The sequence below is a fragment of the Tympanuchus pallidicinctus genome, unplaced genomic scaffold (assembly GCF_026119805.1).
Source record: "Tympanuchus pallidicinctus isolate F22 unplaced genomic scaffold, pur_lepc_1.0 scaffold67, whole genome shotgun sequence".
Classification (NCBI taxonomy): Eukaryota; Metazoa; Chordata; class Aves; order Galliformes; family Phasianidae; genus Tympanuchus; species Tympanuchus pallidicinctus.
Genome location: NW_026294788.1, coordinates 50,042 through 75,421, shown reverse-complemented (window position 1 = coordinate 75,421; position 25,380 = coordinate 50,042). Strand labels below are relative to the sequence as shown.

The 25,380-nt window shown below is 51.9% G+C and overlaps 2 protein-coding genes across 6 annotated transcripts in view; one reads left to right on the top strand and one right to left on the bottom strand.

Moving 5' to 3' along the window:
• The window catches only part of SBNO2 (strawberry notch homolog 2), a 51,955-nt gene extending 36,827 nt beyond the window's left edge, over window positions 1–15,128 (bottom strand). For 2 of the 4 annotated variants that reach the window (XM_052665414.1, XM_052665418.1), the window contains exons 1-3: window positions 15,024–15,128; window positions 5,516–5,736; window positions 4,729–4,808 (exon numbers count right to left, since the gene is read on the bottom strand). In XM_052665414.1, the coding sequence (XP_052521374.1) occupies window positions 4,729–4,808; window positions 5,516–5,641 (206 nt within the window). In that variant the 5' untranslated portion in view covers window positions 5,642–5,736; window positions 15,024–15,128. Of the gene's footprint in view, window positions 1–4,728; window positions 4,809–5,515; window positions 5,737–10,611; window positions 10,720–13,838; window positions 13,934–15,023 lie in introns of those variants that run through there. The other 2 variants (XM_052665415.1, XM_052665417.1) reach the window with 2 other exon arrangements.
• A 3,165-nt stretch (window positions 15,129–18,293) lies between these two features.
• The window catches only part of STK11 (serine/threonine kinase 11), a 34,786-nt gene continuing 27,699 nt past the window's right edge, over window positions 18,294–25,380 (top strand). Inside the window, exon 1 of one of the 2 annotated variants that reach the window (XM_052665449.1) lies at window positions 18,294–19,894. In XM_052665449.1, the coding sequence (XP_052521409.1) occupies window positions 19,605–19,894 (290 nt within the window). In that variant the 5' untranslated portion in view covers window positions 18,294–19,604. The remainder of the gene's footprint in view (window positions 19,895–25,380) is intronic. The other variant, XM_052665450.1, reaches the window with a different exon arrangement.

Below are 25,380 nucleotides of genomic sequence, written 5' to 3'. Positions count from 1 at the left end.
AAGCATCGAGTTGCATGGAAATGTCATACCCAAGCCTCTGCTCAGGTCATAAAACCAAGGCAGCCCTTCCTGCAATCAGCACAGCAAGCCTGCAGGCTGGGACAGCTAACAGCCCCTTTGTACCCCTGCAGGGAGTACAGCCACAGAGCAGAGACAGATAGAAACTGAAGGGTTAGGAACATGCAAGCCCAGACAAAACCATTAGTCCAGATGGAGATGGATTTCAGATGTAATCGATTGTACCTCATTACAAGGCAAAATCTCTACTGACCTAACACAAGAGAGAAAAGAAAGGTCTTCTGATCAGTCCCTGCTGGGGAGGGCACTCGCCATCTCCTCCTGCCTCCCTGCCCCAAGCTCCAGCTTCCTCTGAGCAGAAAGGAGGGAAGACCAGCAAGAGAGCAATTCCCCTCCTTCAATTCCTCCTCCAGGAGCAGCCTCTGCTCTGCATCCCACGGCTGTCCCCTGCTTTGCTATTACACACACGAGCCCCTTCTCTCTCCTGCAGCAGCAGGAATGTGCTCTGTAATCCTTCCCGTAAGGGCCGTGCACTCAGTGCTGCTTGGGCAATCGCCACCCAACATGTTTTCATGCTGGAATCACTGAAACGTTTCACCCCATCAGTCCGTTTCCTCTTGCAGCCAGTTGTGTGCTCTCCGCAGTGCCAAGGTGACAGGACTCAGAGCAATAAACTGCAGCAAGGGGAAGGAGAAGCAAAACTTTAAAAGAAACACCATCCAGGAACAGAGCTGGGGATGGCTGTGCTGCTGAAGTATTGTGGAGCAATCGGGACCCCACGTGTGGCTAACACCTCACCCATAGGCCACACTGACATATTTACACACAAACACACTTATCTGCTCATTTTCCCTCCTTTTACATCATTGAAGACAGTGTCCTCAATCCATTCAGCCCAATTAAAAATCTGTGTACAGCTTCTGGGAAGTAAAGTATTTATGGCCAGCGAAGGGTTGGTTTAAAATGCTTTCCAGCTGGAACTGCTGTGCTCTCAACCTCTCTCCCCTGCCCAAGAACAGAGCCTGGCTTAACAACCTAACCAGAGAAACTATTTTAAGAGAGAAGTGAGCACTGCCTCCTACCTCCGCAGTGCCTCATGGGTTGCACAGGAGTCAGCCAAGGTAACAGGAAGGAAACCAAGACAGCCCCAACCTCCTTGGCCTGAACTGCTGTAGAACGAGCAGCTCTGGCATGCTGTTTTGTTTCCTTTAACCTTGGCTTTGAAATCTGTGAGATGCACTTTCTTCTTGCACTGAGATAAAGCTTGGCCTGGAGAAGCACTGCGCTCTGCAGGCAGAGAGTGCTGCATCTGCAGCAATGCAGGGCCCTGCTTTGAGCCCCCAGAAGGGCGATGCTTCGCAGCAGCTCAGTGCTCCCACCCCACTGCACCCCATGGGAAGCCAGCCCCTCCATGAAACCACACAGCCAAAAGGAAGGAATGCTGCTCCTCCCCTCCGTCACAGAGAATCTGCCTCAAGAGCTCAGTTTCAATCAGGTTCCACGTGCCAACACAAAATGACACCAACAGGTAGGGGCTCCGCTTTCTGCCCCACGTGCAAAGCAAGGCAACAAGGCTGAACTCAGTCATCTGGAAGAAAAAGAACACCTAGGAACGTAACCCAAGGGACATCTCCCTGTAGGAAAACACGAAGGGAAGCACACAGAGGCATACAGCGTTCAGAACCCAAAAAGCCCTACTGCACACACGCTTCCTTACCTTTCTGTAAGGAAAAAAGTAGAGAATTCCTTTCATCCCCAAGCTGTGGGACTTTGTGAGCTGAGCAGGGAGCATCTTGGCATTATATCCATGTCAGACAATTGCTTTAAAGAGCAAGGCTGCCTTTTTGCTGCCACCCACTCTAAATATAGAAGCAGTGGAACAGTCTGGTACAAAGCAAACCTGAACTGACATCTGACTCACCCCAGCCATTTGATGTCAGTCCAGCCAGTGGGTCTCTGGGTAAGGCTGTTTCACATACTGCTAAGGAAAGTTCTTGGGCATTTTGTTTGCTTGCTCTTTAAAAATAATAATTAAAAAGCAATTTGCATTTTCAATAGCAGGAACCAGAGGAATGCGCTGCAGGACAGGCTCTTACTGGAATCCACACCTCAGGTGAGCCAGAGCAATCCACATCCCTCCCAGGAGCTGGGTTTCCATCCCTTGACAACTTAAGCTTGCCATAACCTCACATCTGCTGCTCATTGATGCATCTGAACCCCTTTTGGCTCCACGCTGTGATTTCACTGGAGACCTGCTCTGGGGACTCTGGCAAGGCTTTATGCTCTGGTGGTACAGCCCTACTTTTGGAGATGCAAGCTCCACGTTTCCAGGAAGCAAACGAGCAGAGTTCACAGGCTGCCCAGGCACTGACCTCTTCTTCACTGTCAGTGCTCCAACTCGGGCACTTCAGAACCTGCTATCATCACAGCTAGCAGCACTCCACTCACAGGTGGTAAAGCAGAGAAGTGCATGAAAACCAGCAGGAAAAGAAAGGGGTTGCCTGTTTCAGAAGCCACGGAAGAAATCTTTGCTCCAGTTTGGGAGAAATATGTTTTGCACACGTGTGACACCGCCTGCAACAGCACAGAGCAGGCTGACCTAGAATTCCTTGAAGGAAGGGAAGCACTGAGCTGACTGCTGCAAAAAGCCCAGCTCTTCAGGGACAGTTAACCTAGAAATTCACTGAGCTCCAGCTCTCCCCTACAGGAGGCTTGAACACCTTTTGTTCTTCCACAAACCTTTAATGCACTGCTTACGTTTCCAGCTTAAGAAAGCCTGAAAGAAAGAAGCAAGCTTTGGTATCTTTTAAGCAAATTCTCTAGCATGAAACTAGTGAAAAGAAACAGGAAAAACCAGCTTTGGGACAAAGCTGTTGCCATGAGAGTAAGCCGTGTTCAAACACAGCCGCTCACAAATGAGATTCCAGGATTTCTACCTATGACATCCCAGCCCTGTATCCCACCCAAAACAGATCCAGCAGTTTCAGCTATGAAAGGACAGTTCTTTATTTCTCCGTGAAACACAGATAAGGAAGATTTCACCTGAAAGGTGATTTTTACAGTTACCAAGGTATGAAAAACAGGAAGCTGAAGCATAGCCTTGGCTGAATTCTCTAGCAAATAAAGGCTACATTGAGCCTCACTTTCTAAAGAAATAGTAACAAAGTCAATAAGTATATATTTGCATTAAAAGCAGGCATGTCTCTGCAGGATAAAGGCTGCAACATTTCCAGTAGATTTGACACAAACAGCAAAGAGCAGCACTGGGGAAGAGGAAAGTGAAGGGCAAAACCAGAACAAATGGTCAAAGGAAAAAAAAAAAGCCCAACACAATAGACAAAAACAATCTGATCCTGTGGTTTGATACAGCAAAACAGAAATTGTGTTACAGCTCTCTCGAGAATTCACAAACTGTAATTTACAGGAATCGTGCTCAAAAAGCATCCTCTCTTCCAATCATATACAGGCCAGCTAAAAGCAGATACTGAACTTAGCAGCTACGTCCTCCTGAATTTTCACTTTTGGAGTAGCTGACAAAGTTCCACTCAGCATCCAAGGGGCAGCTCCCAGGTAATTACACATCAGGAGCATCCTGTTACACCCCACCTATCACTGCTGGCTGAGCAGGACTGGGCACAGGAGAAACAGGCAGAATTCAGAAGCAAAAGGACTCGCACCCCTCTGAGCACAGAAGCTGAGTGTCACTACTGACAGCCAGGCTGGAACTCGGACACCCATGAGGATGAATCTCTGTTCTGCAGCACCATGCAGAAATCCACCCAGGAAGGAGGTTAAAGTAAATCCTCAAGCACTATGAGCACAGTAACTCACGATATCAAACGCTCCCTCTACTTTCCTTCCTTCCACCTCTGACCTAAATAAAAACACATCCTGCATCTCTGTGCCACTCCCTGCATTCACAAAGAAACCAGAGCAGCCCAGTCCCAGCAGTGTCCCCAGTGGCACCAGGCCATTTAACCTCCTGCCATCCCTAGCGTTCATCCTTCTGCCCCAGGACAGAGGTACGTGACAAAGGATGAGAACATCGCTTACTGCTGTACACAGACCCCCCTAAATTCTATTTGCAGCATGTAATCTAGGTGATTTTCTGCACAGGGCAGCTTAGGAGGAAGTCACAGTTTCTCACACGAGCCCATACTCATCACTTCACAAGGAGGTGAGCTTATCAGTGAAGAGTATCAGCTACAACCTGAAGGAAAACACAAACTCTGCACTGCACAGTAAGGAGTTGTACAGAGCCTTCCAACAAAGAGATTCTAGCATTCACCCCGTTTCCAGTCACCTACACAGCAATAGATCTTCATGTCACCTCACACGCCTGTCTCCAGCACCAGTAGTTTGTTCCTTCTTGTCCCCACTACCTGCAAAAAGCTACAGATGCACAACGGGGTGTTTTTAAGAACTCCATTAGTGTAACAAATCCAGGCAGAAACAAGGCTTTCTCCCTCACCACAGCCACCAGGTTTACCAGAAATCAAAGCTTTGCTGTCTTTGCATTTTGTCTTTTTTTTTTTTTAGTTGTTTGCTGCTTTTTCCAAGATGCAGCAGTTTATGAAATGCCACAAGATGACCGTGATGCAATTATTTCCCCATCAGTTCGAGAAATAAACAAGGAAAGCACTCAGAAACAGTTGAATCACAGGGTGTGCAAGAGCGGAGGAGAATTATATAAAGGAGAACAGCACTCACTGGTTTTCACTTGGGAAAGATGAGGTTGGGAAAGGAGCAGGATAGCAGTCACTCCACGAGTCGGCAGCCAACATGGAACTCTGAAAGCAGAGCACAGAATGGTCAGAGCAGAGGACCAGCACAACTTTCCTCCAATGCTTCTTCATCTTCCCACTCCCTCTGCAGTGCCCACATCTGAAGAACCAGGCAGTCGGGGAGATGGGCCTCTTTTTTCCTATTTCTGAACATGGTTTATAAATCAAACGTGATTTCTGAACAGAACTGTGGGGATGTGAGGCTCTTCAGGGGCAGAGGATTGCTTCCTGCCCTGTTCAGAACACATCAGTGATTCGGTCTTGTTTGTCCCAGAACGGCTTCTAAAGCACAACTCTATTCACCTCTGCCACTCTCAAAAGAGACACAGGTTGCCAAACCACAGCTTTAGCATCTCTCAGAGAGGAGCACCATGGAAACAAAGTTTATGATCTTGCACAAAGTCTGCAGCCCTTTCTCCAGCAGCCAAGCACCTCCCAGCATGTAAAGAGGGATCATTTTAGTCACAGTTCTGTTTTTCCCTTCACGTTTCAAAAGCATTTGACAGCCATCAGCACAACCTTCCAGCATTAGCAATCAATACTTCATGCCCCCGGATGGCTGCCTAGGAAGCCTGGTACACAGCTCCTGTATTCACACACACACCAGGACTCCCGGGATGCAGTGGGGGACTGGTAGCCCTGCCCACACTCCTCCTGGGGACACGGGGACAACCCTGAGCATCTCCCTCCCCAGGGTCACCCTGCAGCCTCACCTCCATGGGCGGCACGGCGAGCGGGGAGCAGAAGCCAGGGATGCTGCAGAGAGCATCGGCTGCGAGCTGCTGCTCGTGCTGAGGGCAGCTCTTCCCCCCATCCATGGCCACGTGTGCTGAGGGCATCAGCCCGTGTCCTGCATGAAGTCCTCAGGGCCAGGGGTGCAGGCTGCAGAGCGGCAGGAGGCTCTTTATCTGTGCTCTTCACCCTGTACCATGTCCTGCAATGGAAAAGAAACACACAGTTATGGTTTGGGAAGGGGAAGAAAGCAGGTCTGAGTGCAAACCCAGCTAAGACATCAGTAAATAGAGTGCAAAACGCCTGCCAGAACAGAGAGGTGTTTTACCAGGAAATCTGAGCTCTCAAATATCACCACACCTGGAATTCACCCAGACAGTGAACTTGCTTTGAGCACCTCTCCTGCCTCACCACACACACCGGGCACAGATCTGGCAGATCGTTGCACGCCTGTGATTCCTGCAGTAGGTAAAGTGCTGGATTTTAGCTTGAAGAATTTTCCTTTTCCATACACAAAAAGATTTTGCGCTTCTGAGCAAAGTCCTCGCTAAAAACGATCCATTTCCCAAGACCACTCATTTGCACAGCAACTCACGCTGGCTTACTGAGTAACTTGGCAGGCTTGAGCTGTTAGGAAGCAGCTGAAACACCAGACAAAGGCCTGCAAGATACCCACATGCCACCAGCAATCAGCACCTATTAGCACGCAGGCGCTTAATTCAGCCCAGTGAATGGCAGGTCGGGTTCTCACAGCCAGATTAACGCGACCCGTGGTGGGGCAGCACCTCTCCAAAACAGCCCTGGCACCGACGGGATGCAGGACTTTGTGAAGTCACCTCTGAGTCAAAGTCCCTATGAAAATAAAGTGACCTTTCAGCCAACAACATTATCCCTGCATTTGTAACAGAAAGCAACATTAAAGTGACTGTTTGCTCCTGTCCCTGGGCAGCCATGGCAGGACAGCTGTGGGAGCAGGGCTCACACATGGATGCTGCAGCACCTGGAATGTGTTGATGCAGGAGCCTGGGAAGGCACAGTGGGACACGGCCTCCAAAGAACGATGCTCATTCCACTACAGAAAAAAAGCACAGTGGATTTTAATTAATTGCTAAACAAATAAATACTCTTTACCAAGGCCCTGAAATGCCAGGATCCTTCTCGCTGACCACAGATTTGCTGCGATCTCATTCTTTTACTCCCAAAAGCGTTTCTTTCTATTGTGTTATAAAATCCACACTTGGGCTTTACAGTCCATAAGCCCGGGAGCAAAAGCAGTTAAAAACAGTCAGCTAACACCCTGGCACCCTAATTAATATACTGACCTCAGGCCTCTTGATTCATTAGTCAAACATCAGCACCAGGGTTCCCAAAAAGCAGCCTGCCCACCATGTGCAGCCCTGGAGCCTCGTGAGGGGCTGCACACACACAGCCATCCCCAACAGCAGAGGGAACCCCTCTCACACATCACAGAGTGCTGATGCTGAAGCAAAAGCTGCTTGATGCCACATCTCCCAAACACAAAGGGCTGCAGATGGATTCCTCGGGCAGAGCCACGCTCCTGTCCCACCTATCGAGCAGCTCTGCGCAGAAAAGACTGCGGAGATGTTGAAATATTCAAGGAATTCTCCCTCCCAAAGCACACCATCTATTGCAATGCAGCTTGCAAACAGCGCTGCATAAATGCAGACTTTGACCTCCAGCCCACAGTAAAGACAGGCAGAAAAAAGGCTCAGTCAGCACGAAGCAAAGCAGCCCGAGCTCCAGCAGAGCCACCCCAGGAGATGCTTTTTTCCTCACGCTTTTCGGGTTGCTTTCTTCTTTGGCTTTATGTTTTTCTCTGATGCCACTGGGTGGTTGACAAGAGATCCTACGAAGTTTTAATTTACATCTTAGGAAGGAAGTGGTGAGAGAAAGGCTTCAACACAAAACAAGGCAAAGGTTTATCACGGCTCCGCACCACAGGTGGAACCGAAGGGTTGGCTTAAAGAACAGCTCTGCCTCAGCCCTCCCTGCTGCTCTTCCCACTCCATGTGCGTGACAAGAGGACCCACGCTGACAGGGAAGCCTGTGCTGAGACACCCAGATCCTCCCCACCAAGCAGTGGTGAGCTAGGATTGCTTGCCACCTCCACCGACCTGTTCAAAGTCCCCCAGCCTTCCAATCCAGGCAGACTGAAAGGAACACAAAGCAACAGAAAACCGTAACAAAAAAAGAAATCCCTGAGACCTTATTCAAATACATAGAGCTGCAAATGGCACTGATAGTTTCCCCTTGGAGATGGCTTCAAATAAAGCTTGGCTGCTGCTGAGCAGAGTTGGTGAGGAGCACCAACCCCAGGGTCAGCATCACAGACACTTCAGAGATATCGACATCCTCTGGTGCCTCTAAAACACCAGCCCTGGTCTCAGCAGAGAGCTCAGGGATTTTTTTTACTTCTCTTTCTTCCAGTTTGTAACAGCTTTCGATAGGAAATCAGCAGCAGTTATATTCCCGTAACAGCTGTAGCAAATATACAGCTTTACTTCTACAGCCAAAGGATCTTATAAAGGGGAAAATCGATAGCAGCATTTCTGCCTGCCTGCATCTCTGCGCCTCAGCAGCACGTCTCAAGGGCTGGATGCACGGGTTGGGAGCCCCAAGGAATGCAGTGACAGCAAGTGACACCCAGACCTCACAGGCTCCCCATCACGGTCACACTGCAAGGGACGGATCCCCTCAATACATCCCCAATGGAGCAGAGCACTGCTGGAGAGCTGCAGTGCTGTGTGTGAGGGCAGCAGCTCCACACCAGACTGATGGACGCAGCCACCCAGCCAGCAGGCGTGCAAAAAGCACTCGTGCAGTCTGAGCACAAGCAGAAGCAGGGCAGCTGCCTGCTGCATGAATGCTAGAAGTGGGAACGGCCCCAGTGCACGGCGGTGTTGGCATCCTTTGGGCAGCCACAAATATCAGCAATTCCTTGCAAGCCAGAGCTCTCTCATTTCCACATCCTAACGGTAAAAATGGATGTTTGCTGACTGTTAGGTTTTAGAATCTTGACTCTGTAAGCCTGAAGGAGCAGCGCAGCACCACCGAGTTCAGGAACCACAAACTGGCTGAAGCTTTTTATAGAACCAGAAGAGAAAATGCAGGATCACAGAAAGCAGTGACCTCAAATTCCAGGGCAGAGCTGCTGGGGATGAAGCTGCTCTGGCCACAGTGCAGCCCTGTGTGGGTCCTGGGTGCCAGGAGGTAATGCTGGTGGCATCCAAAAGCTCCTCACGTGCAACATGCTCCTAAATAGAACTGCTAAGTAATTAGGCTAATTTCTGGATGGCTGTGTTATTTGTTGCCAAGAATTAGCTGCAGCACAGGAAGTAAGCAACTAAAAACCACCAAAAGAACAACCAAATAGCAGAAGGATGAATTCCTAAATACTGCTGGAATGAATCTTGCTTCGCACATTAGATTTGCTTCTTCATTCACCGCCGCAAAACGTATTAAAAAATAGCTGTAAAAAAATGAATGAAGAGCACAAGCCACAAAGCTGGTCGCTGTAACAGCTTCCAACCCAGCAAAAGTGCTCTGGAACCATTGAGGATGAGGTTCTGCCACAATAAGGAAGGCAAAGGAAAAGGAAAACACCAGTGCCTGGTGTAAGCAGCGGCAGGGACAGAGCTGAGCCCCAACAACAGGCAAGTAAAGCCCTGCTTGTACAGCTCAGAAGCAGCAAGGTGCCCCTCCTGACGCGGGCTGATGGCACTCAGCTGTGCTTACACAACCAGGGAACCAAAGCTGGGTCGGCTGCTGCTTGGCCAAGCAGCTGGGGCTCATAGTGAAACTGCTGCTGAGCGTGACAAAGCCCCGCGAGCAATCGTGAGTCACCCTGACGAAGCCACAGCAATAATTCCGACATTACTGAGTTTGCTTACAGCTTTGCCATTCAGCCCAGGTCACAATAGGCAGGAATTCCTATGGAATTCTTCCTGCCCAGCTGTTACAAAGAGCATATTTCAAATGTTAACAGCCTGATCTCTGTACAAGTGTAGAATTGCTGCAGCAATTCCAGGTCAGAGGAACACAAGGACCCGTCCTGCAGCAGTCAGCGCCAGCAGCACTGTGGTGCAGGCTCAGCTCACATAGCTGCATCCAGAAGAGGTGGGAGCCCACAGCACGCTTGGGACAGGTGAGCACTTCCTTCTGGTTGTGTTTCAGCCTTTGTTACTCACTCCAAATTGTTCTCTTTTAAAAGATGACAGCTAGGAAACCACAGGCAGGTCCAGAACAGTCAGAGCTGAACCTGCCGAGCATTGAGTTACCGTGTATCTGTAACGAGAGAGAGGGCTCTGAAACACAATCCTGCTCCTCTCCTGATGTAAACAGAGCCCAGCGCTCTGCTCCACCTGCGTGGCTCCCCAGGAGCACAGCTTGAACACAAACTGCCCTCAGAAATGGGAACTGAGCACCACGCAACACCAAAAAGTGATTGTAGGTCTCAACGACTGAGCCAGCTTCAAGTTCCTCTTTAACACTTCTTCTTGCCATAGGCTGAACATTTTGCCTTGAGCAATGAGGAAGGAGGCTTTGAATCAGAGCCCCATCCCCAGCAGGGACTCACACTATGGAAAACCAAGGAGGAAAAGTCAGGGTCAGCCCAGCATGTCTTCAACCTCACGCATTAGAAAGCATGAAAGAAAATGAACCTGATGCAAACATCTTCCAAGTAACATTAGGAAGTTACAGGAGAAGAAAGAAAAATTTATCCTCAGGCTGGTGAGGAGCACAGCTCAGTTCAGATACAACAGCACAGGATAACATCAATCTAGATATAAGTAATAACAATAATACGCATCTGTGATGAAAGCGGAGCCACTTGAGGGCATGCTAACCCAGCACTTCAGTCACCTTCATCTCCTGAATGCTTTCAGCTAGAAAGAATGCACGTTGGGTGCATCTGCTCTGTACAGACTGAGCTCCATATCCTGTGCACACAGCACCACCAGGCTTGGGAGTGAGACAGAAGGGAACAGGGATCAGCTCACTGCTTAGCAGGGCTATGCCAGCCAACAGCAAACTGCAGATTAACTGCTGGAGTTACATCGTCTGTAAACAAAGAGAAGAGCTGAGATCATTCTGAAGCTTCTTGCCAGATCTATCCAAGACACACAGTGGTGCACGCAAAGGAGATAAATTGTCCTCCCAGGACAGCAAGAGCTCTGCCTTCCCAGCAGTGCCAGGCCCTCCTGGTTTCAAGTTAAGGCCACACAGAGAAAAACTGCAAATCAAAGACACTTTTGGGCAGGAAGCATTCTCAGCAGAATACAAACTGTCCCATGCAGGTAGGCTGAAGTCAGGCAGGTTTAAATTAGCACATAAGAAAACTTTATTACAAGTACCAGGGAAAAAATAAAAGCTGAAAACCAGCATACAGACCAGTCAGGGGCACAGACTGCAGCACAGGCACACAGAACAAGAGCAGCCAATAAAGTCAGGACAGAATCTGACTTGCTGGAGGACACTGAAGGAATCCCTCTCCAAAAGATGCACCATTCTCACTGCACACAAAGCAACAGTTTAGTTGTTTGCAATTACAATACACAAACATCAAGTAAAATCAGCACAAGCTTCTTGCAAAAAAATAACATCCTCCTCGTGGCTCTGCAGCTCTTCACATTAATCCACACCAAAAGCCGTGCTGACAGCCTGCAGCCAGACAAAGCTCTGCTATTTCCCCACACGCAGCCTGCAACCAGGGAGTTTATCTGAGATGCCTGTGAAATTAAGCCCTATCAGGAACTCTCCAAAGCAAAAGTGTCGTTACTGTGGGTGTGAAGAGAAGAGCACGGTGGCAATATTTACGCCACACGGGTCTGCCATGGAAACAATCACACCACGAGTGAGGAAGTGCCTCATAGCTCTGAGGGCCTCCACGTACAGAGAGGGGAACTGCACTGACAGGGGCTCCCACCCAGCTCCACGGGGCCCCCTCACCCCTAGGAGGAGACTCAGTGCCACACAGCACTCCCAGCAGCCGAGGCTGTGGCTCCAGGCTCACGCTGCCCATCGTTGGGATGCTCTTCGGCGCTGTTTGGATACTGGCAAGAGTCCCGATGGCCTTAATCCTCAAAAGAAAAGCACAGAAACATAAACCTAACTAATGAAAGAGGAGGAAAAAGGCAATTTGGAGCCCTGACGCTGGCATTTGCTCCTATGTGCCGTTCCTTCCATTTTCTTGGATGAATATTAGGCAGATGAAAGTTCCCAGACTGAGAACGTGCCAGAGCTGAGGCTGGAGCAGCTCAGACAGGAGCACACAGAGCAGCACCAGGCTCAGCCACGCACACACGCTCCTGGAATCAGCCTCAGAACACACCTGCAAGGCAAAACTGTGCCATAATGCTGGTTAATTAAAGGGAAAGAAGAGCAGAAAGCACACAGCTGACTAAGGTTTAAAGCCAAGGAACGCGACCTCCAGGATCCTCTACACTTCGCCTCTGCCCACTGTTTTTGAGATAATCCCAAGAGAAGCTCTGCAAGAAACACTTTGCATGAGCTGAGCAGGTCCTGAGACCCTGTGCAGTGCTACCACACAGGCTATGAGTATTCTGCTTCACACACTGCTGAGAAAAGACCCCAGGACATCAAAGCCTGCTTCTCTACTGATCACAAGCCCATAGCAGCAGTCCTAACCAGACAGCCTTCAGGCAGGCTCAGCACACTGTGAAAGAGGCATGTGTTGGCCTCTTTCATAGCTCTGTGTTTACAAATCTCGATCGTGTTACCAAAAATGACTGAAGAGTTTCAAGCTGAGAAAGTGTTTCAGGAGAATATAAAACTCCTAATTAAGCCTATACTGCTTTCCAGAGAGATCCAGGCTCTCACGACTGAGAGTCACAGTGCAGCATTCAGTGGCTGCACAGTTGGCTCTTTAATACAGTGTCACTGTTCAAAAAGCTTGAAACCTGTGTCAGCATTTTCATTATAAACCCCCCATTTCAGAGCTCTGTAACTTAAACATTAAAAAGGCCCATTCAGTCAGGAAACACAACCCTCAAACAAACCACAGGGTCGCTATTTTAAACACAAAATTAAAAGTAAAATAAATAAATTAAAAGGAAAATTCAGTCCATGTATGCTTCAGTGTTAAAAAAAAAAACAGTCTGCAGTGAGCAAGGCTGTGCTTTTCATTGAGCACCCGGCTTGGCAGATGCATCTGTCCCATGTCCGACACGTGATGAAGTGTGACACTTGGCTGCACCGTTCCTGTTCCAGGGTAAAGAATCAAATTAAGAACTGAACATGAAAGAAAAAGTGTTGTAGAATTCCCTGGCTCTGCTATCTTCTGTCTGGCTCTGTGGGTTTAACATCACATCTGCTTGACAAAGCATAGTTTCGCTTTCACCCACCTAAAAGCCCTGCACAAGCAATTCCAAGAGGAGGAAAAACACTACCAGAGAAAACAGGTGGGGAAATGCGCTCCTCTTTATCAGCACCAGTCAGCCATCCCAGCCATTGCATGAAACAATCAGATAAGAAACACCACTCCAAATTAGACAGCAGCCTTCAGGTGCCAATCATGGCTCCACCAGCTTCAGCACTGCCCACCAGGGACATTTGGGAATGCCTGAAAGCATCCCTTCTCCAACACTGCATCAGTAATTAATTATGTTAACAACTGGGTACTGCAGGTGACTGCTAACAGCACTGGAGTTAAGAGTCAAGTTCTACCCTTCAAAGGCTCTTAATAGGGCCATTAAGAACCGCACCACAAGAGGCAGACACGGGTTTAGAGGCTGTGCTGATGGTTTTTAAGTATCGACTCAAAAGTGTCTGAACAAAGCGTAGTAGTGAGAACTCAGCCTCTGCACAGCACGGTTCGATCCTCAGCACCGGGCTGCATAAAGTGACAGGGCCGGCTTTCGCTTCGGAAGGGGGACCGCTACTGCAAAACACCGACCCACAAAGCACTCCGAGGCCCTTTCGCCTCTCACAGAACCGAGGAGCGGTCGGAAGGGCCCCTCCAGACCCCCTCAGCCGTGGGCTGGGCGCTCCCTACCAGCTCGGGCTGCCCGGGCCCCACCCACGGCCTTGGGCACCGCCAGGGATGGGACAGCGCAGCTCCGGGCGGCGTCGGAGCCTCACCAGCTCCCAGGGGAGGACTTTCCCCTCACTTCCGACCGGCCGGACACGGACCAGCGCCCGCCGGAACGGAGCGGAGGGAGCAGCCCCGAGCTCCCGCAACGCCCCTCAATACCGGAGGCCTCCGTCCGCCGAGAACCGGAGCTCCACAAAGAGCCGCCCCCACCCCGTGCCCCCGGCCCTTACCTGCGCGGGGGGCTCAGGCTCCCGCCCGGCGACCACCACCGCCTTCTGGCTCGCCCTCAGAGGCCGCCATTTTGGGGGAGGGACACGGACTTCCGGGCGGAAGTGGGCGGAGGGCGCCACCCCTGGAAGGCGGAAGTTCCGCAGGGTGAGGCGGCGGTCTCGGGCTGCGCAGGCATGGCCGGGCGCGTGGAGCGGCTGTGGGCCGGCCGGCCGCCTCCCGGAGACCGCGGGGGTCTTCCTCCTTCGCCCCGCTACTCCCACCTGCGAGGTGGGGATGGGGGCGGCTGTTGCGCGCTGTGGGACAGCGGAGAGGTGAAGTGCTGAACCCCGGGAGCGCCGCAGCCCCGAGGGAGGAGCGGCTCTGCCCCCCTCCTACTCCCCCAGGCTGCCCGACGCCTCCCGCCTGTTCCTAAAGCTTTTTTTAATTGTTTCTGTTGGATCTTTGCCCCGGTTCAGTCCCAGGACAACGAGAACAAAAGTCCCCACGGGGTCACGTAAAGAAATACTCCAGATAAGGCTATTTTTGCATTGGCATCTTCAGAGCAGGGCTGTGTCCGGCTGATTCCCAGAAGGGAGGTGCCAGCAGAGCAGAGCCGCCTCTATCTGCAGCCTCTGAATGCTGGGCTCCTGCCACAGGGGGAGCAGAGCAGCCCCTGAGCACTGCACCCTGAGACGCCACAGCTGGGGATGTGGCCCTTAGCCTTGCCCAGCCCAGCCCAAAGGCAGTTCTCTTTGTCCTGCTCAGACCTAAATGTCACGTTTGGGCTCTTGTTAACATGCACTGCTCTCAGAACACTTCATTCACCTGTGTGCATTAATCAAGGCAGTTGTGTCACATTTGAGTTGTTTTGTTTTGTTTTTAAATATCCATTCTCCAGAGCTTAACATGAGAGATTCTGACTCTCAAGTCACACCTTGAACACCTTCTCCTGCTCTGACTCACCCCATGCTGCCGCAGGCACCAAAGTAGCACCAAAGTACCTCTTACAGGTAGCACTGCCCTGCAGTGCTCTGCTTGTTCCCTTGAGGACATGGGCTCCATGAGAACAATTGCTGTAGCTCCATTAGTCACTGTAGCAATTGGACAGATCAGTACAACGGGAAAGGCATTACAACAAAGGTGTGATGATGAAAGGACCAGCAAAACAGAAAGGTGCTATAAAGAAAGGGAAGAAAATTGCTCACCTGCATGAGAAGATTCCAGGTTCATAGGGGAAAACTTCACCAAGAAGGGATCTCTAGGAAGAAATCCTTTCCTAGGGCAGTCAGCCCTTAAATGGGGTCTAAGAGAGGTACAGTCAGGCTCCAGCCCTTCTGGGTTGCACAGATGAATTGCCTTCACCTGTGCTCTCAGGGCTGACTGGGTCTTTTCCCCGGGTGCTCAATCAATGGTTCAGGCTGGGACTCAACAATTGCCCTACAGTCATGCATTTCTATGGCTTAAAATCCCCCAGAGTTATTTGTTTAGTATGATACAACTGTGAACAAAGCAAATACAGGAAGAACCAGCACAGATCCCTCCAGCCTCCTCCTGTGATCAGTGCCATCCCAGCAGTCGGGGCCATGACACAGCGCTCGCCTCCTTTCCACTTCTCACCCCAGTTCCCATTTCAGACATGAACCTGATGACCCTGCAGACCCCTCCCAACCCCTAAAAGCTTCCTCAGGAGCAAGGGAGCACTGAAAGCCTCTATCCTAATGACCGCCTCTGGATTAGGAAGGGAAGGACTCACACATGCCTCCATGAGGTTGTGCTGGGGTGAGTGTTGTTGCTGTACGAGAAGACAGCAGCACCACAAAGGAAAGCCCCCCCTGAGCTTGAGGCTGCAGCACAGCCCCTGCTGCAGTCAGTGATGGGCTTTGTGCCAAGCACCTTTGTCTATGATCCCAAGCAGCATCCCTGGGAAGTGCTCTGCCTTCCCCAGAAGAAGCCTTTCCCAGGCAGCTGGACCTCTGGGGGACAGCAGGTCCTGGGGGAGCAGGATCAGAGACACGAACATCAGGGCCCCGATCCAGAAGTGCTGGCTTGCAAGCATGCTACAGGGTCGTTGCTGCGGCCATATCAGGGTGTTTGGCCACATTGCGTGCACTGAGTTCCTGTTTCTTCCCACAGCCTGGAAATCCCCTGACTTTCCACTGGGTTGGGGTACCCTGGACCCAGCTGGGCCAATGCTGCCCTACAGCTTTAACAAGGGACAGCACAGAGGAGGAGAATGGAGCCACAGCTCTGGGGGTGTGGGCTGGTGTGTGCCAGACCATCAGAGGGATCTGTAAAGCCCCCTCAGTCCTGAGGAGCCCCTTCCTGGAGTGTCACCTCCTGGGAGCAGAGCGCAGCTGATGCAGCCTGGTAGGAGCTGCAAAGGAGGCAGTGGGAGCTGCTCCTATCCAGGGTTCTTTTGTGTGGATGTTTTCCAATCGATCCTGCCCTTGTGCTGCTGGGAACCCGGCCCTCTTGGGAAGGGGAAGCACAGCATTTACCAGAATTTGGGTGATCGCTTTCCAGCACTGTGGACTTCATGCCAAGATCGAAGTAAATCACATGTGGCCAGGCACTATCATGAGAGAAGCCTATAAGGGAGCAGAGACAAACACAGTGTTACAGGGCCCTGAGGCAGGGAGAATGCAGAGCTGTTGGTCCTGGGGCAGCTGTGCCTCCTTCTGTGCAGGCGTTCTCTGATCCTGTCTTGGTCTCTTGTCCTCAGCCCTGAGCTCCTTCTGCTCAGAGATGGAGAGGGGCTCATGGAGCCCAGTGCTACCTTGCTGGTTTCCCTCTTTGTTCTTCTTGTGGTGTTCACTGAGCTCGCTTGTGTGTATGGCCATGTATGCTGGCAGGCTGCTCTTATTTTTTAAATAAAAATAGAGATTTCTATGGAGCTTAATCACTTCCAGAAGAAGGGGTTAAAATACCCCTCAGTGCAAAACTCAGAAGAACGAAAATGTCAACTTCTACCAACAAACAAAAATCTCAACTTGCCCCAAGGGAACCACTATACGGGTCATATTGGAAAAGCTTTTTCCAATGGTTTCTGCACTTTTTTTCTAACACTGTCCAAAAGCAGATGGCAACAGCTGGAGGTGATGCCATTTCCAGGACAGAGCCTCTGGGAGCAACTGAGTGAAGGTAGGCTCTGCAGGGCTCTTGGATGCGAGGGGCCTCAGAGCAAGGACAGGTGGGGACACGGGCATGAGGAAGCTGAAGCTAGGACGCACGGAGCCCTGCAGGCCCACGAGCTCGGCCAGGAGGTGGCAGCTCTTGCCGCTCTGTGGTGCTCTTGAGATGCTGCTGCTGGGATCCAGCAAGGAGAAAGGCTGTAATGTCCTTGCGAGAGAAGAAAATGGCCAAAAGGTCAGGATAGGGTGTGAAGGAGTGATGCGATGAGAACACAGCCAGGCACAGCAGCACTAACAGCACCTTTGTCCCGAGAATGTCGGGACAGACAGTTGGGGAGGACAGACGTGGTGAACTGCGGGGTTTAGCAGTGTGGGAGACTCATTGGCCGGGTCCTCCTCCAGCAGCCAGGTGGAAACCTGGAGGACGCTGCCATGCACATGAACCTCCTCTGACTCATCCAAACCTCTCCTGTCTTTGTTTCTGGCCAGAAGCAGAGGACTGTAGCACAGTGACAGCACACAGCAGAAAGCAGCTGCTGCCCTCCAGTCCAATGCTGGCCTCATTTCAGGGCCGCTGATTCCCTGCTTCACCTCTGAGGGCTACAGATAAAGGCAGCACTGAGCTGTTTACCATCTGCTATTTGTTAATGTCCAAGAGCACGTTGAGACAGCCTGATGGGTGCCGGACTCCTCGGTGCTCACGAGAACGGCCCGTGGCGGCCGATGGCGGCAGTGCGTGAGGGCGGCACGGCAGGGGAGGAGGGGCCCCTTCTGCTGACAGAATTCCTGCACGCACGGCAGGGATTTTGCGCGTTACGTTTAGCACCGAACGTAGGGATCAGGAGAAAAGACGGGCTGTGGTTCCGGAGCGTTTGCGCAGCGCTAAGGACGGGCTGCACAGCAGGCCCCGCCCGGAACGACCAGGGCGCGGCGGTCCAGGCCCAGGCCCAATGCGCGGCGCCACTCCCTCCTCCACCCGTCTCCATGACAACCACTTCCCTTCGCCCTTCGCCCTTTGCCCTTTGCCCCCTACGGCCGACAGCACTGACGGACAGCTCCCTCAGCCTATCACGGCGCGCTTTTCTCTAGCCGAGTGAAAGGGCGGGCTGGAAACTCCGCGAGCCAACCGGAAGCGAAAGCCTCTGGGCCGGCCCCGCCTCCTCGTGGCAGGACCGCAGCCAATCAGAGAACGAGCTCTCGGGGGCGGGGCCGGCGCGGAGGCCAATCGGCGCGGACGTCGGTCGCCAGGGAGGCGCAAGGCCCGGGGGGGGGACAACGGCGGGAGCGCGGCGGGGCCGGGCGGGGGCGGGAGGTAAACAAAATGGCGGCGGCGTGCGCGCTGCGGCGGCGGCGGAGGGGGTAAAGGGGCGCGGTTCGGCTGGAGCGGGCCCTGAGGCGAGTCCGCGAGGGCAGAGCGGGGACGGTGGCCGGTGGGGATTCCTCTGAGACGGGTGGACGCCAGGGGAGCGCGGCGCCGGGGCCCGGCCCGGTCCGAGGCCCGGGAGCGGGGAGGGAGGACGAGGCCGCCGGGCTCCCCGCTCCGTTCCCCGTGTCGGCGGCGCAGCGCGGGGCCCGGCGCTGAGGGAGCGGCCCCGGCGCACGGGGAAGGGCCTTCCCTGGGCCGCTCGCGGGGCCCGGTCCCCGGCGGCAGCGTCCCTTCAGCCCCGCGGCCCGGCAGCGTGCAGAGCGTTCGGCTCCCGCCTCCCTCCTTCCCTCTTGTCGGAGGCTCTGCTCTGTTTCTCCGGCCCTGCCGATACCTGTGGAGTGGCCCGTGAAGAGTCCGTCCCTCTACCCGCATCTCCTTTGGGCAGGGAATGGGGCGCTGGGAGCACCTGGCGCAGAGGTTTGCTGCCTCTTGAGCCGTCCCGCACCTCGTTGTGCCCGCGCAGCTCCGGGGTTTGGCTTTCTGCCGGTGGGGTTTGGCTGTCCAACACCCGCTGAGCCTGGGAACAGCAGCGGTGACACATCATGTGCCAGGCGCAATCCAGGTGGCTGAAGGATGCCCCTGGGAGATCTCAATAGGCACCGAAGGCCTCAAACTTTTGTAGGCGTGAAAAGCGAAGAAATTAGAATTGTTTCTGAAAACTCTTTCAAAGAAACCTGGTTCCAGCTTCCAAACGGCTGAAAAAAGCCCCAACGTCTGCTCTAGTGCTCGGAAGGTGAAGGCTGCAGGGCAGGAGTGCTTCCCCCGCCATCCTGCTGGGAGCTGGTGCCTGTGCTGTGCTGGGAATGGAAAGCCACGAACGAGACTTGGCAGTGGTCTGTTTTATGTGACGATCTGAGGTCCCCAGGATGACCTAGCACTTACCTTCACAAACTGGGCCAAGCGAAAGGCCGAGGTGACTTGAAAGAACCCTTGGGGTTGGGACCAGGCCAGGAGCAAAAGCGAGTCCCAACCTGATTGTGTCTGGTCAGAGCTATATATTCTTCTTAAGAGACGCGTTACAGGAGCAGACCTGGATCTTTTAGCATCCACTTGAGCTGGAAGCAGCTCGTAGTTTGTTTTGTTTTCTCGTTTTGTTTTTTTTAATTAATGTTTGTACAATCTTCTGGATGTTTTTTTTCAAGAAGGAGTAAAAGGGAGTGTTGGAAACAAACAAACAGGATTAAAACCCTGAGCGCTTAAGGAAGACAGGTTAAAGAACTTAATCCAGGATGGATATGCAGGAGCCTCAGCAGCTGGGTATGTTTGGAGAGAGCGAGCTGATGTCTGTGGGGATGGACACTTTTATCCATCGCATCGACTCTACTGAAGTCATCTACCAGCCACGGCGGAAAAGGGCCAAGCTCATTGGCAAGTACTTGATGGGAGACTTGCTTGGAGAAGGATCTTATGGCAAAGTGAAGGAGATGCTGGACTCTGAAACCCTCTGTAGGAGAGCTGTGAAAATTCTGAAGAAGAAGAAGCTACGCAGGATTCCCAACGGGGAGGCAAACGTGAAAAAGTGAGTAAATGCTTCTGGTAGTTGGGAAGCGAGGGGGTTAAACTTTGGTCTTTATTTTCCAGCTGAAGTTCTGCATCGTTTGAACTAACCACGTAGCTTTGTGTTTTGGAAATGCTTGACAAGGTGTAGGTATTAAGGAATGCTCTCCATCCTCAGCTGCGTGGCTGAGAGCTCCTAACCTTGTCCTGGCTGGGACAGGGGCAGAGAGCTCAGCTTCAAGGGCTCCTCCAGCTGAATGGGAGTGCAGCAGCACTGGGCCATGGCTGTGTGCTCTCAAACTCTTCAGGCAGTGATTGCTGCCACCCACGTCAGTGCTGGGATGCGATCCCGTGCGTTGGGGGCATAGCAAGCCTTGGGTTTTATTCTTGGATTCTCTTCTGGCTAATGAGTTTAGGAAGCAATTCAAGGCTCTTTTCAGTTCATTTCTGCAGCTGTAAAATAGAGACAAGGGCTGTCAACCTCTTTTCAGTGACTCAAGATCTGTGCTTGGAAGGTTTTCCAAGCGCCGGTTACATACTGATTAATCAGGGCACAAGTAACTAATTAAAACATTCTGTGGGGAGCAGCCTAGCGTTCTGCTTCATTTGCGGGACTCGTTAGGTGGAACTTTCCCTTTCAGCAGCATTGTGCCCTGCACTCCAAGACCTCGCAGCCTTTTTCCCACAGCAAGCTGTTTGTTACAGCCCCCAGAGGTGGCTGTTTATCTGCTGGGAGCCCTCCTGCAGCCACAGCAGTTTGCACGGGGCTTATCTCCTCGCAGGAGGGAGGGCTGGGGGTGTTTGGAGGACTCTTGTGCTGCGCCCTGAGCTGCGACGTGCTGAGCGCAGCGCCCTGACCCAGCAGAGTCTTGTTTCTGTGTCTCAGTTTGGTTCGAGTCCGTGAGCTCAGCTGTGAGATACTTCACGTCCTGTACCTCGTGTCAGCTCCTGGGGTTTGCCTTCTAACCTTCCGTGCCAGGCATGGTGACAAAACAGGCGCAGGGCTCGGTGCTGGGACCTCCCTTTGCTGGCTCGAGTTCAGAATAAGAGTGAACTGCTGGTTAATGCGTAATAAAAATGTTTCTTGTTTTTCTGGTAGAGGCATGGGCGCCCTGCTCCATCCCTGCCCCTTCACTTCTGTCAACAGCTCTGCTGAGAAGAAGGAGGTGGTTTCTTTTTTACTTCAATTTTTTTCTCCCTGGTGGTGAAGCCAGACTCCCAGATACCAGGGGAGATGGCAGAACTGTGGGGATGGTGCTGAGTCTCAAAGTGAACCCTGTAAAAGTTTTGGAGCCTGTCTGAAAATGTCTGACTTGCCTTCATTAGGGTTAGTTAGTGAAGCAGACTACCTGAGTTTTGCTCTGTTTGGTCATGGATGTTTTTCTGGCTCAGCCTTGCTTGTTTCAAAGCACGGAGGCAGGTTTTCAGTGTTGCCTCCTAATGAGGGCTTACTTGGGCTCAAGTTCCTATTCTTGTCACCTTGCCCTTCTCTTAGGCCACCCATTCATTATCTGCGTGGTCAGTGGTGATTTTTAAAAGACAAAATGCTGTATTTTTGCCATTACCCCCCTGCAACACAACTCTGAGCAAATCAGAACCATCCAGCCCTGCTGCGACAGGCAGGGAGAACCATCTCCTGTTTGAATGGAGCTGCTGAGCAGGCATCAAACCCTTCTGGTCTGCCCTGTCGGTTGGGTGGGAGGAGCACATGGTGGCATTTAACAACACGTGTGACCACAGTAAGCTTGATTTCCAGGTAGTGCTGGAAAGCACTGTGTGATCCCTTTTAATGTCACGCTGCTTGGCCGCACACCGTTGGTGTTTGGCTTTCTTCAGCTGTGTTTGAACAGCTTTACTGAGTGCTTTCCACCCTGCGAGCTGCTGGCATGTAATAAATAAAAACCAGATCGTAGAACCAAACAGCACCATTCTGTCCCTGTTCTGTGTTGGAAGTTCCTCATTACTTCACTCGTTAGTAAATACGTAATGCCTGTTAGCGAGTGATACTTGCAGTCCTGCTGCTGTCCTTATCTGCAGCAGGGTGTCTGCAGCACGGCGCGTGTCAGATAGGATTGTGACGAGCTGTGTAAACTTTGCAAACGTCCTGACTTCAGCTGGTGTCCTTTGAGATGAGAAATCTCCTCTCCCATCCCTGGCATGGAGGCGCTGCTCCGTGCTCGCTGCCTTGCCAGCACCCCAGCGCTGTGTGCAGGCAGGGGGTTCTGCCAGGGCAGGGTGCAGGCAGCTGCTCTCTGGCTGTGCGAGGTGGATGAGAGGGGGCTCCTGAACCCTCAGTCGAGTTGTTTGCTTTGCTGCAGGTCCCAGAGTCGCATCTGAAGCAGATCCTCCTCTCTGTGGTTCATTTCACATCGTGCTGCAAACGTGTTGGAGCGCCCTGGCACTGGGGCTGAGCTGCTGTGCTATTTCAGTCTCAAAATACCTCGTTGTCCTTTTCTTCTTCTTTCTTAACTGTGAAGATGGAGCTTGTTCCTCCAGCAGTCTGATCTCCCACCTCGGTTTCTAGCAGGTGTTGCTCTTTGCTGCGTGGTGGCTTGGTTTGTATGGCAGAGATGTAATTGATTTATAATAATGGCCTCGTGCCCCATCCAGTTATCACAGGATGCCTCAGTGCTGCTGCAGTGGTGGAGGCAAAGCTCCTATTAACAGTGTGTTGTCCAAGAAATTCCCTAGAAAACAGTTCCTGGACTGTCAGCTCTTGGGTAATTACACAAGCAAGTAATACACAGGGAGCAGTGACGAGCAGGGAGTGATGTGCAGCCTGGGGGTGGGACAGGTCTGCACCCAGGCTGGGTACACAGGGCAGGGATTGCAGCCTGGGCTGGAGATGTGGCTCCCATTGTGCAGTGACAGGGTTGGGGCTGAAATGCACGATAAGATGATCTTAGCAGGTGGGATGATTCTTCTCCAGCCCCACAAATAATCCAGTTCTGCTCCTGGGAGGTGAGCCCATAAGAGCTCTGTAAGCCCTCAATGCTCACGCTGGATTGAGATACATCTCCTAAGTCAGTGTGGGGAGCTCTGCGTGCTCTGAGTCCCTGCAGAGGGAGGCTGGGGTGGTTTGGTCAACCAGCTGGTGCTGTGGCTAGTTGCTGCTTCCACTCCATGCCAGGAAGGAGTTCAGTGGGATTGCCAGAAAGATGAAGGAAAATTTGGAGGAGTGTTTGTCTCTAGCAGCACAAATTTAATAAAACTGCGTGCTAATAGCCTCCCATTTTAATTAAGTGTTTGGGACTTTCTGTGCATATCCCAAGTGTCTTGTACTGTACTTACCCTGCTTGGTGATTACTTAGATTTGAATATATGCTCATTAGAATTCTTCTGAGGCTGAAAATGTGCAGCAGGCCTGTAATTTGGGGATTCGCTACGTGGGCCTGCAAATTGAGAGCGCTGCTGAAGGAAGGGCCTGCTGTGAGCTGCAAGGTGCGTGCTGGAGGCCAGCATGGCCTGGGCCTGACTTCATCCCAGCCTGCCCATCCAACGGGGGAGGTGGCACAGGGCTGTGCTCACCCACAGCTTGGCCTGGAGCCTTGAGGTGGGCACTGAGAGCTGCCTGGCTCAGACCTGCTGTGAGCCCATGCTTCTGGGAAGCTCGGTTTGCCTGGAAAAGGTTCACCAGTGGAATCCTAACAGCTTGCACCTGTGGAAGAGCCTGATGAAGCAAGGAAGGGAATGCACCTTCAGGCACCTTCAGGCACCTTCAGGCAGAGCCCGGCAGGCCGTCAGCTCGGATGGGCTGTGCTGCATCTTTCCTCTGGAAGGCAGTTCTTCTGAAAGCTTTGTACTGGGGAGTAGGTAACGTAGTTCTCAAGGGTGTGAGCGCTGTCTTGCCTTTGTGGATAAGGATTTCTTTACGAGTTTGTAAGTTGTTTAAAAAAAAAACCTTCATTGGAACAGAGGCTGAATCCTGATGCTTCAGTGGTTTCCATGCAGGGGCACTGCTGGGTTCTCAGCACCTTCCAGGCATGCAGGGTGAGCAGCAGCTTTGTTCTGGCAGCAGCAGCAGCAGCAGGCCCTGCTGTTTGCCAAAGCAAGGAGGTGAGGCTCCGTCTGTCTGGATGAGCTCAGTGCGTCTGGCAGTGCACAGCAGCCTTCCATGTAGGGGATCTCTCCTCCCTGCTCCAGGATGCTCATGGTTTGAATCGGGGTCTGTGTTCCAGCAGTCTGTCCTGCTGTACGCCAGGGGGCTTCGTGCTCTGGAGAAGTAGAACAAAGTTGCATGGATTGCAGATTGTTGCAGCCACACGGTGGGTACAGCAGTGATGGCCTCAAAGCAGAGGCCTCTCTAGGAGTTGGGCTTGCTCCTTTTTGTGGGTGCAGGTAACTGTGGGAGCACTGCTGCACTCATTTCGCCATCTCTCTTGTTCAATCTTTCTGGTAGATTCATTAAAACATCATGAAAATGTAGGAAAGCTTGCAGTCCTCATGATAATACCAATCTAATAACAGCAGGTTTGTTTCTCATTCCTTTCAGTAAAAAATACAGTGGTCTGACAAAGTCCATCGGTTGTGTTAGGTTTGGTTTTTCTTCTGCCATCCTCCTGGCTCTGTGCAGAGTGGCGAAGCACCCAAGAGTCCTTCAGACCAAGAGCCCTTCCCTCTGCTGGGGGAGATACAACTGCAAAAACAAGGCTTACAATTGAAATTTCACGTTGCTTTTCAGAAGGTACAAGGAGATGAAGTTGCAACAGCTGGAGAGGCCCTGAAAAGGTGGATGAGCTGCAGGCACACGGGTCTCCTTCCCTGCACTGTCACTGAAACATCACAGTGCAAAGAAAGCAGCAGGGTGGGCTGTTCTTTGTGGTTGGCTGGGGGGGGGGAGGTAAACACAGGCAGCTTCTGGCAAATTAAGCACCGAGGTCCCATTTAAGCGACAAATTCTGCAGCCAAATGGGGTTGGAGGTGGCTGTGGCCGGGCTGCCTCCATCCCTCAGCCCTTCCAGTATGCGAGAGGGACTAAAAATAGAGGTAATCTTTCCTCTGGGAAACGGGCTGCTTGGCCCCTGCCCCAGAGGTGGCTGTGCTTCGCTGCTGTTTGGGGTTGGTGGTTCATGGTGTCCTTCTGGGGGAAAGAAGTGGCAGAAGTATGAAATATTTATCAGGCTTTTAAAGGTGGGAGGAATCGGTGCCTGAGCTTTCAAGCAGCGTTGCAGGGAATGAGCCTCTGGGATGAGGATTTTAACTGTGCTCCTAATATTGGAAGCTCTCTGCCTTCGCAGTGCTGCTTACAGGGGTGTTTGCTCTGCCCCTTGCTGGCTCTGAGCTCAGCCTTTTCCCTTCATTATGCAGAAACTTCTTAGAGCTCTGCTAATGCTGGCTGCAGCTCTATGCTAATTTAATCCACTCCGGCCTTTTGGTCATTACTATAATTAGAGCGGCTGCATCACTTTGCAAATCTGTCTGCCATTTAAACTAAACACTCTTCTGAGCTTTACCTTGTTATTCCAGGTTTCCGTTCAGCTATTCTAATTCTTCAAGCCAACTTGTGTC